Genomic DNA, 20,964 nt, shown 5'->3' on the forward strand with positions numbered 1-20,964 from the left:
TGTGAACTGGCAGCACTACTGTGCACGAGAACAGGTTCAAACTGAGACGCAGCTTCCTGAAGTCCACAAACTGCAGTCTCCACGTCGTCTTCTGGAATTACTGCCCTGTGCACAGTCTTCTTAAAATTGCCAGTCGCTTTCAAAATCAGGACCAATACCACTTCCACAGATCTGCCGTGTGACGGCCACAAGCTCAGGACCTCACTAAGACCTGTTCTTGGCTGGGCATTCAACACACAAAGTTTGCACACATTAAGACTCGCCACCAACTTCCTTTCCTTCTGTGGTGCTGGACGGGAACCCAGGGCTTTGCACAGGCTGGGCAAGTGCTCTGCCACTGGGCTGCAACCCAGCCCACCACTCTCTTCGTACCTGGGAAAACATTACTTACCTTCCCATTAAATATAATCTGTTTGGGTGCTAATTGCTGTCAAACAGGTTAATTGCAAAATATATGTGCTAAAACAAAAAATTGAAGGTAACAGTAGATTTGCCAAGCAAATCAATCACAAATCTCCAGCAAGAACATCTGTGCCAGTCCTGAAAGTCTAGTCTGCCTCTGGCTCACAGGAGCAGTGCACAATGCGGACACCCTGACCCCACAGGCCCGGCTGGGACCCAGCCCTTTCTGACGGGCTGATCCTGTGGAGCCCTCAGCAGCTGGGCTGAGGCTGGTTCTGCATGCTCTGTGGAGCCTGGGCTCCCCACTTCTGCAAAACCCTGCCACACCGGTGCCCTGGGAGTGACAGGTGTCCAGCAGGTGTGGTGTTCACACGGTGATCAGCTACAGAGGCAGCTGCAGCCACATGCACACCACCCCCAGGAAGGGTTCGTGTGCCCCAGGGCCTGGAGGACGCACCTCACTCCTCCGCGCACCCTGGGCCAGGGTGGGGTGTCCCTGCGTGTGGTCCTGCACCCCGGATGAGAGCGGGCCAGCACCACGGTTGCAGATGAGGTCCACCCAGCTCAGCGAAGCTTACCGTAGCACAACTCTTGAGGAAGGAGCTTCAGGAATGGGAGAGCACTGCAGGCAGAGGGCCCCCCACACAAAGAAGAGCCACCAGGAGGGACTGTGCATGCCCCAACACAGAAGTTTCCCTGTGCACCCGGAGCCCGAGCCCGGCTGCCCTTCAGCCGTCACGCACACGCCAAAATCCACCCTCAGGACCATCTCTGCAGAACCGTCTGGAGACGTGACTGCAGCCTCTTGAGCTGAGTGCCAGCCTGACTCCGGGACCTCTGGTCTGGACGTGCGGCCCAGAGCCAAATGTTGGCCTTTCCTTTCCTCACTTGTGAAGAGGAGGGCAAGCTGGCTGAGGGAGAGCTTAAGAAACTCGGTTTATAGGCTGCTTCATTCCTTTCTTCCTACCCTCCGTATTTATAATTTTGCTCCCTTGGTTACTTTCTCCAGGTGCACTGAGAGCCACCTGGTCCCGTTCTGCTTCAAGGATGATTCAGGACACTCGGAAGGAAAGGCCAGGCTTCACCCATCGCTGTCTGTCCTTCTCCCTGGGCAGCTCCAAGGGTACTACCTCATCTTCATCTGCCCGCTTCCCTGTGGGTCTGCTGCCCAGGTCTCAGCTCTGCTTCACTTGGACAGTCTTGCTGCCTGGGCTCTTGAAGGGGGTCCTGCCCACTCAGATTTCGGGTAGATGGTTCTCTCCTCCCAGCACTTGAAGGGCATCCCTTGGTCCCTCAGCCCTGCAGGGTTTCTGTCCAGCAATCCTCTCTTCCTGGAGGGACCACGCTTCTTTCTCCGTGATTTTGAGAGTTTTATTTATTTGCTTTGTGCTGTTTTTGGAAATTTGGCCTATTGCCTGGTGTAACCTTCCTCGGTCCTTGGAATTTGGGGGTCACTCCTCTCTGGGTCTCGAGGTGGACACCCACCTCTCCACACTCCTGCCTCTCCCTCTCCCTCCTCCTGGGACCCGACTCCCAGGCCCATCATGAACTGTCAGGCACCTTCTGGGAGGCTGGGCTCTCTGCCATTGATCCAGGTGGCCGCCTTGCCCAGCACCCTGAGGGCACTTCCTGTCCTCCCGTCTTGCAGTGGAGCCCGTCCTTCGAGGCTCTTATTGTCGTTGCTGTACTGTTTGGTTCTAGTAATTCCGTCAGGTTGTTCTTTCTGCCTCTGCACCTCTGTGTGGGGAGCCTGTTTTCCAGGGTGTTCAGCAGGCTCATGATCTCTCGCTGTGGCTCCTGGGCGGCTGCTCGGAGCCCCATCAGACAGTGGGGCCTCTGGCCTCCTGGCGCTGGCATCTGCTGGCCGGGGCTCTCATTTGGTTGGGGAGCTCCTGGTTCTTGGTATGACGAGTGTTTCAGTGAACACCTGGATGCTCTGCGAGGACCCCTGGCTCCTGCACCTCAGCAGAGCTGGTCTGACTCCACCACAGTGGCTGAAGGAAGCTCCCTGCCTTACGGTCGGTGGGGTTAAAGATGTTGGGTGAACTTCCCAGAGTCTTGTGGCATACGTGGTGGGGTCAAGGCTGGGTCTCACGTGGCTGGTGACTTTCAGTCACTCTCCTGCACTGTCCCCACCTGCCACAGTTCCCTGCATTTGCGTTTATTTTTAATCCCAGTATCCAACCAGGGACATCCATCAGTCAATCGGGAGGTTAGAAACAGATTTTGAAATATGATTCTGAAAGCATAAAGGCCACGCTGAATCTGGCATTTGCGGTTCTATTTCCTGGCAGTCTTTCTTCTGACTTTCTCTTGTCTTTGATTTTCCAAGAACTTTCCTAGAGGAAGCAGACATGACTCAGCATCTCACTTGAAGCCTGGCCAGCGTCCGAGGTGTTATAAATGATGCACTGAGGGTGGAGGTGGGATCTGGAGTACAGGAGGAGGTCACGTGGCCTCACGCTGGCAGGTGTAGCGCACTCCCTCTGTCACTCGTGGGACCGTGAGCGGCCAGGCACACTCACGCAGCACCTAGGGCACCTCCAAGGCATCTGCTTGGGAGCCATGGCTGGAGCAAGCCTGCAGAAAGCCCCTGACTGCACCCATCTGCTTCCAAAGGTTGTTAAGGAGTTGCAGCGATGGATATTTCAAAACTTCACTTCTTAAGAACATTCGATGGAGTTTCACTCAGTGAAAAGCAATTGTCTAAAGAAAGCTGGAGAAATATAAAGGATTCTGCAGCAGCTCTGATCCAGATACGTCACTGTCACTGTCCCGCACAGCCAACAGAGTCCCCTGCTGTGTGAACAGGCAACCTGGGACCAGGAGAGCCACAAAGGAACCCGCGTTTGAGGCCTGTCAATCCGTTGGAGAGAGTGAGAAGGTTGTGCTCTGTAACTAATTAAACCCAGACACGCATATGGGTTCCGATAACAAAGGACTGAACCTATTTCAGTCTCAGTTTCATGACATGCAAATGCAATGATAAAAGAACTGGAGAAGGACAGGCGTCAGCAAGGAGGAGGAGGCTGGCGAGCTGGAGTTCTGGTCCTGGGAAAGGTCGCCGGCATCCGGTTACACCAGGATGGCGTCGCCCAGAAAATCGAAGACAGAATTGTCCTGTGATCTGGCAACTCCACTTCTGGCAATAGCCAAAAGCAGACTCTCAAAGAGATATCTGTTGCCAAGGTCCCTAGCAGCATGATCCTGAAGGTAACGTGGAAGCAACCCAGGGTCCCGGGTGAATGAACCGACAAACAACACGCGGCTTGTGCACACGACACAACCTGACCGGGCTTACGGAGGGTGTTGGGACACCCTCTACACTAAGTGAAATGCACTGTCACCAAGAGACCAGGTCGTGTGACTCCACCTAATGGAGGCCCCTGCACCACCACATGCAGATGGAAGGCAGGATACCACGTTCCAGGCCAGGAGAGGAGGGCGTGGGTCACTGTGTCATCACACGAAGCTCAGGGCTTTGGGTCTCGGGTGAAAACGGGCTGGAGGGTATGGTAGGTGCAGTTGCAGACACGATGACTCTACCGAGCACCACTCAGCTGCACACTCAGAAATGATGGGCCTGCGTGCCCATCACCCCAGATGTGGACCGCCTACAAAAGCTTCCACACGGAACACGTAATAACGAAGAATATGATTCTCATAATTCTAATGTAATAACAGTGATATAATAGCACGTATAAGCCCCAGACTATGATGTCCAACCTTTTTTAATGCACCTGTGTTAACTGAATTGAAATATTCACAAAATTGAAACTTGGGACTTACTGGGTTAATATGGTAAGTTTTACAACATGTGTATTTGACCACAGTAAAAAATAAATAAAAATGACTACCGGTTTTAGTCAACATTTTTGCTGCTGTGACCAAAGACCTGACAATAATAATTGTAGAGGAGGAAAAGCCTGTTTGGGGCTCCCGGCTTCAGAGGTCTCAGTCCGTAGATGGCCGTCTCCATCCTGAGTGAGGAAGGACCTCCTGGGAGACGGCCATCATGGCGGAAAGCAGTCAGGACAGGACACCAGGAGCAGGGAGCGCTCCGTTCACCAGGACAAAGGCGAACCCCACAGGCAGTCCTGGTGGCCACCTGCTCCAGCCACGCCCCACAGCCTGCAGTGCCCAGCCGGTTGCCCATTCAAGTGGTTCAGGCTCCCGTAACCGGATCGTGCCCTCGAAGCTCTCCTGCACTGTCTCTTACACGAGCTTCGAGGGACACCTCACATCCAGACCCTGACGCCACCCTCCACACTGCGTGGGCAACAGCGTAGAGCTCAGCAGGGAACGCAAGTGTTATCAGGCAGCAGGAAATAAGCACTGCTCAGTGTCATCCTTTTTTGTTTACAGGTGAAAAATAAACCAGCAGGAGAGATGGAGCTGCCTCTTGACATAAGCTACTTAACGTTTTCAACACGAGGACTTAGGGGGTCTCATAAGTTCTCCAGATCATTGACCTGAATGTTTAGCTACATCTTAATAAAGTGGATACAGAGCACAGATAAGAGACCAGCGTGGGTCCAAACTCGCAAGGCTGTCCAGCGAGGCGCCACAGCCAGGACCGCCGGCACTGAGGACGAGAGCGGCCCCGCGTGGCTGCCTGGGCGGCCGCACCAGCCATCACACAGCTTTGCTGGAGAGCGTCACAGTCCTTTCAGAACTCATGATGACGGCTATCTGAAAGTACCCAAAAGAGGTCAGCAACTATCAACTGAAAATAGCGTGGGCACCGAGGACAATAGCAGCTCGATTTCAGAACAAAGCCCCACGGCCCCTTTCTGTTTCAGCCCATACCCAGGTATAAGCATGCAGAAGGTCAGAAATGGAAGTACAAGGCCTTGAAAACCTGTCCGCGTATCTGTTCTGGAAAAGGCTCTGCAGGGTGTGCCCATGCTTCTTTCTTCAGCGAGTCAGTGGACCACTCAGACCAGAAAGGCATCCAAGGCCATTTAAAGAGTTAACTGAGGTGGGACTGCTCAGTATATAGACCAAGCCCACGTAGGTCTGCCATTAAACACAAAGGAGGCGGAGGAAGAGCAGAAGAAGGAGAAAGAACAGAGGATGCAAATACATACACAGTGATACACAGATGGCGATAGATGGGTGGATAGAAAGATAGAAGACAGATGGATAGATAGATGGCTGGATAGACAGACGGTCAGGTCAGTAGATGGATGGATGGATAGACAGAATGATAGAATGATGGATGGGTAGACAGATGCTTGAGTAGATAAATGATTGGGTGGGTGGATAGGCAGATACATAGAAGCATAGATGCAGAGAAGCATAAGTACATAGATAGATAGATAGATAAATTGCCTAAAAATATCCCCCAAAAGTTTTCTCAATATATAAAAGGAAAATTAGGAGTGAACTAAAATATAATTATAAATCAAAAGCATTAACAAACTTGAGAGACCAGATTCCTTAGCGATAGTAATTTAAAAGTCACAGAAATAATAAAATTTGAGCCTGAGTACTCATCGTAAATGGAAATAAGTGGAATACAGTTTCTATAAGGTAGAGATCATCACCCGCCAGAGCAGTCAGATTCCTTCTTGTTCACTAACGGAACTATGTGAACAGCGGAAATTAAAGGTTGATTCTAAAACCACAGCAAGACCCAGGAGCATGGGGTTGTCAACGACTGTCCCTCCGCCAAAGGCTTCCAGTTCTGTGTTCCCACACAATGCTCTTGGTGTTTAGACTCGATTTCATTAACTTCCCCACTGCACAGTTGATGAAGACCGCACTTCAATATTCTACTGCTAGCAATGAATCAGAACAGATCTAGGCATACTCACTGCATGACTCTCCAAAAGTTCCAGGTTTTTAGTTCCACCTGAGCTCAACATTGGCCAGAGGAAGTAAGAGGGGAAAAGCACAGGAAGGAAGCGAACCCACAACACAGCTAGGGCTGGAAGTCGGCTTCGGCTGACTTTCCCTCATGTGCCGAAAGGGACCACACAGCCAAATCGAGCTGGTGCTGCCGGCAGGCGAAGGCGGAGTGACCACTGACCTTGCTGTAGCGTGGACCATGCTCATCCTGACTAAGCACGCTCTCTCATTATTTTATCCTGATTTCTTAAAATTTTCAAATAAAACATGCCAGAGAGCGTGTTTACTCAGTAAAAGAATAAGCAGAAGTTGTTCAATATCAGGAAGCACAGGTATTTATCAAATGATTCTGCAGATCAAGTGCAGACTGGAATCTGGCCCTAAAGGTCAACAGTGGAAATTGCCAGCTCTGATTATTGCATGGTAGTGGAAACTAAGGAGAATAAAAAAATTGAACTGCACAGAAAATTGGAAATTTACATTGACTTATCTTTCCCGGTTTCCTCTGGCCTCACAAATCCATGGAATGAAGTACCAGAGATTTTAACAATTCAATTAAATCATTATTTAAATGTCCTGCAGGTCTTCTGAGTTTGATGGTTTTGGCAAATTGTCCCTCTTGCTCACTGTGGACCTGCTGGTAAGCCTGGTGTTTGGCACAGAGAAGGTGGCCACGGACAGCCAGGCACAGAGTGGATGGTCCACTCCCGCACACAGGCAGACCTCCCTGGGCTGAGACCACAGACAGCTGGCCCTGACCACACAAGACACGATGATCTTCCCTCTCCCCCAACACTCCCGCCACAATCGGAGCCTCGCAGCCTCTCTGAGCCCCACACTCAGATTCTCTGGCCTCAGCGCCTCTCCCCCAGCAAGTCCAGGGCTCACTGCATGGCCCACTGGGGCCTCCTGGTGGCTGTCTTCCCGAGGCTGGGAGATGGCCCGGTCTCTGGGGCAGGCCCCCTCTTGCAAGTGAAGAATCAGGAGCCGAGAGACATCGAAGGACTTTTCCAAGTCCCCACAGACTGTCAATTAAGAGTCTGAATTTAGGGCTGGGGTGTGGCTCAGTGGTAGGGCACTTGCCTGGCATACGTGAGGACCTAGGTTCAATCCTCAGTACCACGTGAAAATCAAATAAAGGTATTGTGTCTGCCTATAACTTAAAAAAAATAATAATAACATATTAAAAAAGAATAAAAGAATCCAAATTTAAATATCAATATGCCCAGTCTAAAATCAGTGTGAATTAGACAGAAGAAATTAAAGGGATACAAATAGGAAAAGAACTCAAAATATCCCTATTTGCTGATGACACGATTCTATATTTAGAAGGTCCAAAAAACTCCACCAGAAAACTTCCAGAACTCATAAACAAATTCAGCAAAGTAGCAGGATATAAAATTAACACCAATAATTGTGTTCCTATACATCAGTGATGAATCAACTGAAAGAGAAATTAGGAAAATTATCTCATTCACAATAGCCTCAAAAAAAGGAAAATAAGTAGGACTCAATCTAACAAGAGGTAAAAGAATCTACAATGAAAACTGCAGAACACTAAAGAAATTGAATAAGACCTTAGAAGATGGAAATATCTCCCATGCTCTTGGATAGGCAGAATTAATATTGTCAAAATGGCCATACTACCAAAAATGTTAAATAGATTTAATGTGATTCCTATTAAAACCCCAATGACGTTCTTCATAGAAACAGAAATTAGGCATGAAATTCATTTGGAAATATAAGCGAGTACAATAGCTAAAGCAATCCCTGGCAAGAAAAGTGAAGCAGGAAACATTACAATACCAGACCTTAAATTAAACTACAGAGCTATAGTAATAAAAACAGCATGGTATTGGCACCAAAACAGACATGTAGACCAATGGTACAGAATAGAAGACACAGAGACACACCCACACAAGTACAGTTATCTCATACTAGACAAAGGCCCCAAAAACATACATTGGAGAAAAGATAGCCTCTTAAACAAATGGTGCTGGGAAAACTGGAAATCCATGTGTAGCAGAATGAAATTAAACCCCTACCTCTCACCCTGAACCAAACTCAACTCAAAGGGGATCAAGGTCCTAGACATTAGATCAGAGACCCTGCCCCAACTAGAAGAAAAAGTAGGCCTGAATCTCCATCATGTTGGCTTAAGAACAAACTTTCTCTACTAGGCTCCTAAAGTGCAAGAAGTAAAATCAAGAATCAATAAATGCCATGACATTGAACTAAAAAGCATCTGCACAGCAAAGGAAACAATAAAGAATGTAAAGAGAGACTACAGAATGGGAGAAAATCTTCGCCATTTGCACCTAAGATGGAGCGTTAAGATCCAAGGATATATAAAGAACTTGGAAAGGTAACACCAAAAACAAAACAAACAAAAAAACCCAAATAACCCAATCAATAAATGAGCAAAGGAGAAGAAATAAGATCAGTCAAACAAATATATAAAAAATGTTCAACTTCTCTAGCAATTAGACAAATGAAAATTAAAACTGCACTAAGATTTCATCTCACTCCAGTCAGAATGGCAATTATCAAGAGCACAAGTAACAATAAATGTTGGCAAAGACGTGGGGAATAATGTGCACTCATACACTGCTGGTGGGAATGCAGACTGGCGCAACTACTCTGGAAAGCAGTGTGGAGATTCCTCAGAAAGTCTGACCCAGTTATCCCACTCCTCATCATATACACAAAGGACTTAAAATTAGCATACTACAACAATGTGGCCACATAAATGTTTATTGCAACTCAATTCACAAGAGCTAAACTATGGAACCAACCTAGGTACCGTGCAACAGATGAATGGATAAAGAAATTGTGGTACATATATACAATGGAATATTACTGAGCCTTAAAGAAAATGAAATATGGCATTGCAGGTAAATGGGTGGTACTGAAGATTATTGGGCTAAGTGAAATAAGCCAATCCCCCAAATTCAAAGGACAAATGTTCTAATATGCAGACACACAATAAAGTGGAGGAGGGAAGAATAGAAGTCCATTGGATAGACAAAAGGGAATGCAGGGAAGAGAGGGGAGATGGGAACAGGAAAGGCAGTGGAATGAAGTGGTCATAACTCTCCTATGTTTATACATGAATACGCACCAGCTAACTCCACATCATGTGCAGCCGCAAAAGCAGGAAGTCACACTTCACGTACTTGTGTCAAAGTACATTCTACTGTCATATATAACTAAAAAGAACAAATAAAACTTTTTAAAAAGAGGGTCAAATGACTGGACGTCTTAGGCCTCCAACCACAAATAGAATGATGAAGAAATCAACAAGAAATGTCAGACTCTTTAAATGGGGGATTTTGCTGTTACGAATGGGCACGATCAGGGCATACGCAGACGTGTCTCATTCGACACACAGTTGGAAGTGCAGCCTCCGGTTCGCGGCCGTGGACGAGGCACGGGCATCTCCAGGCCCGCTGCCTGAGCCCTGCTTTGACACCACTGCTTGAGCAGCTTCAGGCAGCAGCTCAGGCCGGCCACCCCCGAACCCTGCCACCGCGAAGGGGGATCCTCTCCACCCCATCTCAGTCCAGACCCGGTCCTCCTCTGGTACCTCCCGTTGAACTCCCTCTTTCACCAGTTCTGGCTCCCTGCCTCTTCGAACCCTCAAACAGTGACCACAGCCCCAGCCTGTCCTCCCACCTCCAGCTCCATCCTCCCTCCTCCAGCCTCCTTCTCCCCTCCAGCCCCTCCTCCCACCTCCAGCTCCATCCTCCCTCCTCCAGCCTCCTTCTCCCTTCCAGCCCCTCCTCCCACCTCCAGCTCCATCCTCCCTCCTCCAGCCTCCTTCTCCCCTCCAGCCCCTCCTCCCACCTCCAGCTCCATCCTCCCTCCTCTGGCCCTCACACAAGTACAGCCTCCATCATAAGGAACCATTCACAAAGTCCTCCCGTCTGCTTCTTTAATCTTGCCAAGTATTATTGGCATGTAGTGCCATTTCCGTATTTACTCACGATTTCCCTATTTACTCACCAGTACATTTAAAATGCCATCCATCCCCCATGCTGTACACTGAGCACTGTGTGGGAATGTGGCTTACTGCACACAGAGACCTACTAATGAGTTTATCGAGTGTCAATTAACTCAATAGTATTACAAAATACCTATATTCTGCAGAAGCCTTTGGTGGGATGTTAAGAGGGTTTACTGTGTCTGGCAAATTGACCAGCATTTCCCTGTAGGTTAAAAATGTATTTTTGTTGTTTTCCAATTAAAATGATGGAATGTGGCCTTATTTTCTCTAAATATTTTCTTCATTTTCAAAAAAAAATTAAAGTAAATGTATCATCTTAAATTTGTTATTTGAAATGTGTTATCTTAATTTCCAACTCATTAAGAGTCTGTGTCAGTTAAATTTGCTCTGTTCATTATTTTGATGCTTTTTCAAAAATAAAAAGTCAGCCAGCCACCTGCAAAAAAATTTAAATGAATAAAATAAAATCAGTGAGCGAAGCTCAGCACCCTGCTCCCTGCACCGGTAGTAGACAGCATGAACGACGCAGGACACTGACGTAAGCGGCGCTCAATAATTACGTCATGAAGTCGGAACTGGGTGGGTCTGGGCGTACGTGGTGCAGTGGGCAGCCTGCAGGGACTTCCTCACAGGTCTGCCCTCCTACACTGGCCTTGCTTCCTGATCTTAGAGGCTGCTGACACTCTGTGCCTGCTCCAGCCGCTGCAGCTGCACAGCTGACTGACTACCCTGGCCAGGCTGTGGGCAGTGCCATGATACTCAGGGTCCACGTGCAAGGGTCCGCACGGCCTCCAACCCCACCTGTCCAGCTCTGATGCTGAGGTCCTTCAACCACACCACAAGGACTCTTCACTGTGACAAACAAAATCGAATACTTGCTTAGTGCCCCCTCCCTGCGTCGACCCAGAAAGAAGACCTCACGGCCGAGGTCACCAGTGCCCCCTCCCTGCACCTCATGGCCAAGGTCGCCAGTGCCCCCTCCCTGCACCTCATGGCCAAGGTCGCCAGTGCCCTGTCCCTGCACCTCATGGCCAAGGTCGCCAGTGCCCTGTCCCTGCACCTCATGGCCAAGGTCGCCAGTGCCCTGTCCCCTGCACCTCATGGCCAAGGTCACCAGTGCCCCCTCCTCTGCATTCCACCCAGACAGAAGGCCTCACAGCCGAGGTCACTAGTGCCTCTAATTTTCAAAATCACATGCACCAAGATCAAACCCCGTGACTAGCACTTCAGCCCATTTACACAGTGTGTGTATGTGTGTGTGTGAGGTCACCAAGTACACCACCACACACCTGGGGCTTACACACCAGGAAGAGGTTCTCAGCTCTGGAAGCGGAGAGCCGGGAAGAAGGAGCTGCAGGGTTTGTTCCTTCCAGGCCTCTCCCTGCTGCCCACTTCAGTGTCTCTTCTCCCGTCGTCAGCCCTCTGTGCATGGCTGTCTGTTGTGGATTCCTCTTTGAGGCACCAGCCTTACTGGATGGGGTTCACCCATGGCCTCCTTTCCCACGGTTACCTCTGTACCAAGCCTGTCTCCTGACAGGGTCCCATTTGCTGTGCTCAGAGAGGCCTGGGGGCTGGAAGAGAGGGGACATCCTCCGGCTGTGGGGCAGATGCTGGGGACGCAGAGGGGATACCATCTGGCAGGGACACAGCAGGCTGGGCAAGGACGTGCACAGGGGTTCTCTCTAGCTCTGCCACAGGTCCAAGCTGGGGCCCCGCGGGCTCAGTGGCCGGGGGAACCTCTGAAGTAGAACGCTGTGCGGCTGGGTAGAAACTTCTTCAACAAATGCTTCAGATGATTCTCGCAAACTTCGAGAGTTAAAAACCCTTGGCCAAGATGAAATGGACAGACCCAAGGACAAAACAAAGCCTGCGAGGTGTATTAGAGTTGGACCTCGGGACCCCAGGGTTGGAGTGCGGAAGGAGACCTGCAAGACGGCCTGTAAAAGGTGACCAGGAGTCCACGCGCTGCCAGCACCCCGCCAGGGCACAGAGCAGGTCCACCCGTGGGGAGGGAGTGCGTGGCTGCCCTCCCCATTGGCCCCAGCCTTGCCTTCCCGGACAGTCCTGGTAAGATGCCCGTGCTGGTGCCCCATCCAGCACTGATCAGCTCACTTCTCCACGTTCCAGCTGTCTCTACTTCAAGGTTAGAAAGCCAGCTGGCTCCTGTCCCTGGGAAGTCAGTCCCACAGTGGCCCACAGGGACCATTCCCCTGTGGTTCAGCTCTTCCCTCTGCCAGGGACTGACCTTTCAGACTGCCCTCTCCCCAGTGGAGGCTGCCATGGTGGGACCTTAATGAGGGACCATCACCTGCTCTCTAACCTCGGCAGGTGGCCTCTGTGTGCACGAGGCCCTCCACTCTCTCCCTCCTCTTTGCACTTACTGGTTAGGAGCCATCGTTCCCAAAGTCCCACGTGCTGGAGCAGGACACACGTGCAGCCTCCCCTCCTCCCTGCCCAGAGAGCGCCCTGACCTTCTCTGCCCCAGACGTAGAAGAGAGACGCAAGGTCCCTTCCCTGCTTGTGAGACGTGGTGAGCACGCCACAGTGTCCATGCTTCTCCACGTTAAGCACTGACCCCACATCATGGGAGTTTCCTTGAATGCAAGAAAGAGGGTTGATCCATCTTCTCGGAAGCACCTTCTTGGGGCTCCCGAGCCTCTGGGAAATTATGACCATAGGCTCCATGCAGCTCCTGTCCGGAACCCTTGGTGTTAAGTACGACTACGCTCTATGCACGTTTCTGCTCACTGCTGCTTCAACCACTAACCACATTTCAGATCCATTCAGGACACAGGAAGCTTTGTGACACAGTGTGCGCTAAGCGTGGATGGAGGAAATGCATTATTTAATTTAATGAATAAGCATGCTGGGTCTTAGCTCACAGTAGAGGAAAATCACACCTGCGGTAAAATGCCCGAGCTGGGCTTGCTCAGCGCAGACGGCACTGACACCGGCTGAGTGTGCTGGGCACTCTGAGCCATCCCGGCCACCTCGTTCAAGCTGGCGTCCACAGACAGCAGCCTGCAGCCTTCACACAGCTTGCAAGCTACAAATGATTTCTGCTTTTTAAAAAACTGGGAAAAACTTAAAAACTAAGATGTTGTTGCTTGCCAATCCCTGACTTCAATAATCACAAGCCAGAGGAGAGCCCTGTTACCAGCTGAGTGACGTAGATATTATTGACTCTAGACATTTGACGGTGCACTACCGGCAGTGAGTAACACGCACACCCTGGAAACCCTTGCCAACATGCATTTGTGTGGTAAGAGTCCCTTTGTGCCAGGCACCTATTTCTACCTGGTGCTACTGTAAGGTTTTCATGCCAATATTTTCATTTAATCCTCCAAGCAAAACAGGTGGGGTATTATTGGTCTCTCCACTGACTGACAAAACGGTGCAAGCTTGGAGATTGGAGTCTCCTGCGCAGGGCCACACCATCAGGCAGCGCTGAGCGGGGAGGATCCACCCAACACTGCGGGGTCAGACCATCCATTCAACTGAAACCCCGTAAGAATGAAAAAGGCTGATTTGGTCAAGGACAGATAGCACAAGTCTTACTTCCTAATATGCTTAATGGGATTTGGCAAGTCTGGGCCCCAGGGACTACGTGGATTCATGTCCTGGTCATTTAGAGCATGGCTGACATAATGCCTATAACCTGTCTTTATACATATCCACACACATACCACGTGATTTGACATTTAGAAATTCTAGGAATTTCTATTAATTAAATTTCTCTTTAAATTTAAACTTCTAGAAATACTGAGTTATTATGAAGACACAGAAGGTTGACAATTTCATAGAAACAAATGAATAAGCATATGAAAATAAGATTCAGAGTCAAAATCACCTATGATCTGTGTACTCATGAGCAATATATGTTAAGAATTACAAAATACTTCAATTCATTTATTCTGTCACTTCAGACATACTCCCCTAGCATCTGATAATGACTTTTTTCACAGTATCTTTCTGAAAGATGCCCTCTCAAGGGGTAAACACACCACTTGAGGGAACATACGTGGAGTCATGGAGATAATTCAGAGGCATGGGTTCAAACTTCATCTCAGGCAACTTGTCATCGTACTTCCTGGTTAAATGTCATCCGTGGACACTAACGACTATACAGACTAAAGAGATAGGCAAGCAGACCCACATGAATCATGACTCTGTCCACCATCTCTCTGCCCACCCCCCATATCCTTCAGAACAGTGTGTGTTAGCAGAGAATGGTTTTCTGTGTCTATCTTAAAGGTCTGACTTTAAGAACAGAAGCTCAATCCTGTCCTTTCTGAGACAGATCATTTTTCTTACCCTTTATTGCCTGCAGAAATGCCAGCAAAGCATAAATAAACAATAGACAGAAGCAATGCCAAGTTAGAGCTCTGGCTTATACAGGGTTCTGAGAAGCAGAGCTTCAAAATAAATAGCTCCTTGGGAATTGCTCTGCCTTTACAAGGGGCAACTTGAAAGTGGTGCACTGTGATGTCCCCATTTGACTGCATCTTTGAGATAATGCAGGAACTTCAGTTTCAGCTCAGCCTCCTCTAGAGGAATAAGATTAGCGTACTGATAATGAAACAGTTTCTCGGCAAAGCCTCTAGCTTCAAGGCAGGAAATGAAGCCTGCAGGACAGGAGATAGGCCTGGCTCTATAGAGGAGGACAGAAACCAAGACAGCTTTGCTGAGAGCAATAATTTGAAAGGTCAACAAAGTGAGAAAGACGTCCTGGCATTCTCTGAAACCAGTAAATGCATCTGGTCTGCTAGCTCTTTTGCACACTGATGACCAGTGGTCAGCCCGTTTGAGTCACAAGCTAACTGCAAGTCACCAGGGTCCTCTGGAGAAAGCACTGTCCCAGTTCTGCACCCTGAGCCCACCACCCTGACATCTGGAGCAGGTGCCACTGAGACCTGTCACAAGCCTGACGGAAATGGCCACCATTTCAGCAGCATTTGAGTGGCAGGAAACAGATTCGGGGAGATTGGAAGGCCCCCCTGAGCAGCTGTGACCCTCACACTCCAAGCAGTTGGCTCTCAAAATTCAGGCTTTTCCAAGGCCTCTGCCAAAAACTGTCAATGAAAACAGAAGAGAGCAGTACGGATTACGGCACTAGATCATGATCTTTAAGGAAAAAAAGAAGCTAGTCAAATACTTACCTTAGGAAGTCACAGATCTGTTGAATTTTTTAAAAATACAGAACATTTATCAACTGACTGCAAGCAACAGAGCTGCTCAGCATGGGGGGCAGCAAGCATAAGGGGCCGAGACTTAGCTGGTGACCCTGAAAGGAGATGGCCTTAGGGCTCCAGGCTGGGACCTGCCACATAGGAGACTGCCAACCCTGAGTTCTAGAGAAATTTCAAAACATTCTTCTACACATTTTTCATAGGAGAAAAATTAATGTCCTAATGCAGTTAGAAAATATACAAATTATATTTATTCTTCCATAAGAAGAAATAAAATGCTATTCAAATCATATCTGCTCAAGCATAGTTGAAATATGAAATAGCTCAATGAGAATCTTGAACCTCCAACGTTAGAGACATTTGTTATTTTTTAAACTTTAAAAAAATTTTTAGTTTATTTGTTCTAATTAGTTGTACATAACAGTAGAATGCATTTAAACTTTCTTCAGAATTCAAGTCTCTCATTTTCAAATGGGGATGAAATAATTGTGAAGACCTTTGAGTCTGGTGAAAGTCTTAGAGCAGTCACGCATTTGTACCAGTAAATAAATTCCCAATGATCTCTCAGGCTGTCCACAGGACCACTGCAGCCTTGGAGCTGCTTCTAACCAGATCTGATCTGCTGTCAGAGTGTCACACACAGTCTGTGTCTTAGCGTAGAGTTGCCTAGTTTGAGATTTATTACAGCAGATGCTATTTTCTAAAGGATGAGAATTTTGCTCATTGGCGACTTACAAAGTCAGTATGGCATAAGGAATGACGATATACCCGGAATCTTGAACTAATTTAAGCCACCTCTCCTTCTGGGGATCCGAAGTGCCCCTGGGTCTCTGTGCATCAGACGTCCCAGCAACTGCTGCCAGGAACTCTGCAGGGGGCACAGCTCAGAGATGGGCAGTCTGAAGCTGCTTGTGGTCACATGGTCTCAGAGGGGCACCGACTGTCCCAGCCCTCAGGAGCAAGGCCAGGGCACCCAGCTCTCCACCTCGCCCTCTTTGCGCCACCCTAAGGGCACTAACTCCCAAGTCCTTCCTTCACCCGCTTCCTCGCCACGCCTCTCTTCCCTGTGTCTGCCCAGTCTTCATATCGCTCACACACATATCCACAGCTTCCCGGGAACCCTGAATTCTAGAGAGGATGGACCAGTCGCCCCCCCACCCCGCCCCATTCTGCAGGGGTCTACCTCTCTGAAATGTAGGTGTGATTGTCTTCCTGGCACCTTCACAGATCCACACCAAACAGGGAGCAGAACCTGAAAGACTCAGGATGTGCGGCTGAGGCTTCCGTGGCTGCCCTGCGGCATCCTCCAATCTCATCTTGCCCCCCACTGCAACGTCAGCTCAGCCGTCCCACCATGGAGAAGCAACCTGGCCTCCTGCACTACCTGTAGGTAACGTCTGTCTCTGCTCACCTCACACTGAACCATAAACCCTAATTCTGCAAGGTCTGCTCGAGCCAGGCCGTCAAAGCCTGAGGGGGCTGCAGTGTTCAACCCAGGGATAAAAACTGAGATAGAAACGGCCAGCCTTCCTTCAGACTTGTATCAGCTTTTAGACCCACAACTACAGCCCTGTTCATGCATATGGCAAGTCTGCATTCTGCAGCCATCCCAGGAAAGCCAGTGGCTGGCACTGAGCAGATCAGGTCTTGCTGCATTGCATACTGCGCCAGTGACCTGTTTGTGCTCCATGTTAAATTAGCTAGATCAGGTCTGATGCCTCTTCAGGCATGTCTGAAAGTCCTGTAGGGCACAGATGCGCAATGTGTGCTACATGACTATATTCTATTTAGATGTTAAAAACTCATTTAGTTCCTCCTTAATGATGTTCACCTGTCCAGGTAATCAATTTTACTACTTATTTTAAAGTTTTAATTTCATTTTTAAAAGAAAAAATGCTTAATTGCATTGCATAATAATAAAAAAATCCTGATTTCTATTGTGCTTTTTTTTCTTTAAACATTACATTATACATGATAAAAATATTTCTACATTACTATAGAAATGTAATTAGAAATGTATATTACTATAGAAATATACGCTGTTTGCACAAATGGTAAATATGTAAGGGAGGGTTTGAAACACTCGACTGCAGTGAGTGATGTGCATATGACATGAATCACTTCCAGACTGGCACCTGCTACGTGCGGCTTGCCTGGAACACTGACAGGAGGCAGTGTGGGATTCTAGAGTGACATTGACCGTGTGGACGGCTCTAAATTCCATGTGCTTCATTGAAATCCGTAGATGACCTGGAACTGGATGATTTTTAAGGTGCCTCCAGGGCTTAAAGGTAAAAATTTATGAAGAGAGAACAAAACCGTATTGAGTTCCTGTTTATCCAACAGCACAGCAATCCGCAGGAAGGCGATTCTCAGGGCCCCGTACCCCGAGAACAAGCCAGGGGCCCATAGATCTTCAAGGAGCAATCTGGAGGAGGACATCCACACTTTCCTTCCAGAAGGTGCTGTGTGACTGGGTCCCTGCCCTGGAGGCCAGTGCTTCTAGGCAGCGGTCAGCACAAGGGAGCTGACAGTCTCACAGTCGCTGGATCCTCCCCCAAAACTGAGAACTCCCACAGAGGCTGGCGAAGGGCACACTCCTGTGCCAGCCACTGAACTCTGCATTGAGCAGCTCTGGACAGGTGGACAGAGCAAGGTGGCGGCCCACCAACAAGTGCCCTGGGCCATCCTGGGCTCCTCCCCCTCCTGGAGAACCCCGTCACTCGCCACCTTGCCAACAATCTCTGGAGCTCCGAGCTCCTCCCTGTCAGGAAGGCTCACCGGCACTGGCCTGATGCCACCTCTCAGGGCCCCCCTCACCCAGTGCAGGCCCCCGGCCAAACCTCTGGGCTCCACCTTGAACACACCGTATCTGGACCCAGTTTGACACAACCCTGGAGGACTTGATGCAGGGGTCCTTCTATAACCCCTCTTTGGAGTCCATGCTGCTGTTGGGGTCATTACTTTGCCCCTGGCTTTCTGTTCCCAGTGCCAACAGGACACAACCGCTGGGTACCCCTCTGGGCAGAAGCTGCACTCTCCAGCAATGGGTTCATGTCATAGAGTCATAAAGTATTTAAAGCTGATAAGAATTGGGCCTTATTCCAAAATAAAAAGTGCCTTCTTTTAAAGCAAATATCATCATTTCTCATGAGACAAATGTCCTGGATCTACCTTTATGCTTATTTTACATTAAAAAAGAATTTCTGGATGTAAACCCTAAATAACACAAGCCAAGCATTTGATGACTTTCCATGGTGGACACACACAGGAGCCAGATGCATCTGTCACTCTCATGGAATATCTGCCACCTCACCAAGGGAACCCGGAGCCCGTGCGAAGTCTGTCTCGGGGCAAGATTGGCCCTCAAAGCTAAATCCATTTCGCTAGGAATGTAAGCCTTGTAAGACAAAGCTATGAAAACTTCATTACTTCAAAGCCTTTGATTGAAAGTAAAATTCTTTCTTTGAAAACTTGGTTTTTATGCATATGATAGACAAAATGAAAAACAAAATCCAAAAAGCATGAAACACTGAAATCAATGTTGGCAAGCCCAGATTTAAATGGCACAAAGAAAATCAAACATAAATCTGACTACTCAAAGGAGCATTTAAACTTAAAACAAGGAAAATGGGTTTTCAGTGGTAGACTGTTTTAACTAATGTGATGGTCAAGAAAATTCATTTTGAATCTGAATGGGATGACACATCCTTGTATTTCACAGTGAAGGGGATTAAATACTGCTCAGACTGTGGGACTGCCCCATCTCTGAATCCAGGTGTTGTGCTAGACCAAGCCTCCTGGATCCTCGGGTGTCTGCCTGGGAGTGCCAAGCCACACGTGGCTGCTGTCACGCAGCGTTCAGATGTTCCTCACCTTGTATCCATGACCACTGCCTCACTCATGTTTGGACAGTGATGAAAATAGAACAATGGACGGAAGTCAAGGTCGGGAGGGAAGCACGTTCTTACCCTGGCAGAGCGGCATCAGGGAATCCCACTGGTACATGCCCGCGGGGCTCCGCCTGCAGGTTGCATTGCTGTGGCCGACCATTCGGTACCCAGGCTTGCAGAAGTAATGCACTTGGCTTCCGACGGCTCCAGAGGTCCTGTTCAGAACACCGCCGTTCTTCAGAGTGGAGGTCAGGCTGCAGTAAGGGGCTGTGGGCATGCAGACACACAGGTAAGTCCTAAACAGGCGATGGCAGCGCCAACTCCCTTGGCCAGAGCAATACAAGCAAAATGTCTCCAGTTTATAAAAAAAATAGGCAATGAGCACCAACAGGTGAGGGATTCTAAAAAGCATCCCCATCCCCAAAATCCAGAGTCAAGAGCCCGTCCTGACCAGTGGCTATGCATCGAGGCAGCAGTAGAATCCTGAGCACAGTGCTGTCAGGGAGCAACCAGGGGGACCAAAGGGGTCTGCATCAGTGCAGATGAGCCCATCCCAGCACCAGAACCAGCAGTGACGGTACCCCTGGGTACTGCGTGGAAATCTGCATATTGTCTATGCTAAAAATGTATTGTTGAAATAAAGATAATAAAAGAATCTAACACTTGCAATCAAAGCCATTAACTTCTCCCTTCCCATTTTAGGTGAGCCTCGGGAGTTGTACAATAGTATCGACATGAAGTTTCTTCTTAACGTGAGAGATTTGAATGAGATCTTTGATGAAACTGTACTATTTCAGGTCAATAAAAATCTTACACTGATATCAATCACCCCTTTTTAGGGAGAAGTTTTATAATTAGAGACAGGAATTAGTTAAAATAGCAGTTGTACCACAATGAGTAGTTAACATTTCCATGACTAAAAGGATTCCCATCCCATCACCCATGTAGCGGAGCAAAGCTGCTTCACCCTTGGAAGGCAGCAGGAGGCCCCAGGAGCCCCTGGAATAACATCAGTAGCACAGGTCTGAATGTCACCTAGTGCCCCTCCTTAGGAACAGTCAGAGGGCACCATCAGAGCCTCGTCCAGGAGTGCAGCGAGCACATGGCCCGTGGTTAGCCCTGCTCCCACAAGAGGCATCCGGAGCCCGTTCCCAGCTGGGTCAGCCACGGTCTCTTCAACTGGTTTGGTTGAGGAAAATCCTCTGGCCATTGTGGGAATCTTCTGCCTCCCTGAGCCACTACCCATGCATTTCCTGTTTCCAGCTGGCTTAGACTGGGCTCTTGTTTTGAGTGAACCAATGCATTTGGTTTAGAGAACAACCAGGCACTCTGACCACTGACTGCCCTGAATCACCACACTAGTAAAACAAGAGAAGGGAAACAGGAAGACTCTCCCCACTGCAGGCCCTTCTCCAGCGTCATGGACGAGGGAGTCTGACACACCCCAAAGGGGCCGTGAGGACCTGAGGCTCTGCGGGGTCGCTGGCTGGCCTCCAGGGCATCGCTCGACCTGCCCGGGATGAAGCTGGCAGTGGAGGTCTGAGAGCTGCCTGCTACTGTGACTGTTCCTCTACTGCCAGGTTCTCTGCCACTTTTGTCTGATTTTCTGTCGTGGTGCTCT

At 48.9% G+C, this 20,964-nt stretch overlaps 1 protein-coding gene across 2 annotated transcripts in view; it reads right to left on the minus strand.

Annotated features, from left to right (window-relative positions):
* CSMD1 (CUB and Sushi multiple domains 1) overlaps positions 1 to 20,964 on the minus strand; it is a 290,133-nt gene that overhangs the window by 87,733 nt on the left and 181,436 nt on the right. For both annotated transcript variants that reach the window (XM_079142910.1, XM_079142909.1), the window contains exon 28: positions 19,422 to 19,610. In XM_079142910.1, coding sequence (XP_078999036.1) covers positions 19,422 to 19,610 — 189 coding nt within the window. The remainder of the gene's footprint in view (positions 1 to 19,421; positions 19,611 to 20,964) is intronic.

This window comes from Sciurus vulgaris (genome assembly GCF_902686455.1).
Source record: "Sciurus vulgaris genome assembly, chromosome: 5".
Lineage (NCBI taxonomy): Eukaryota > Metazoa > Chordata > Mammalia > Rodentia > Sciuridae > Sciurus > Sciurus vulgaris.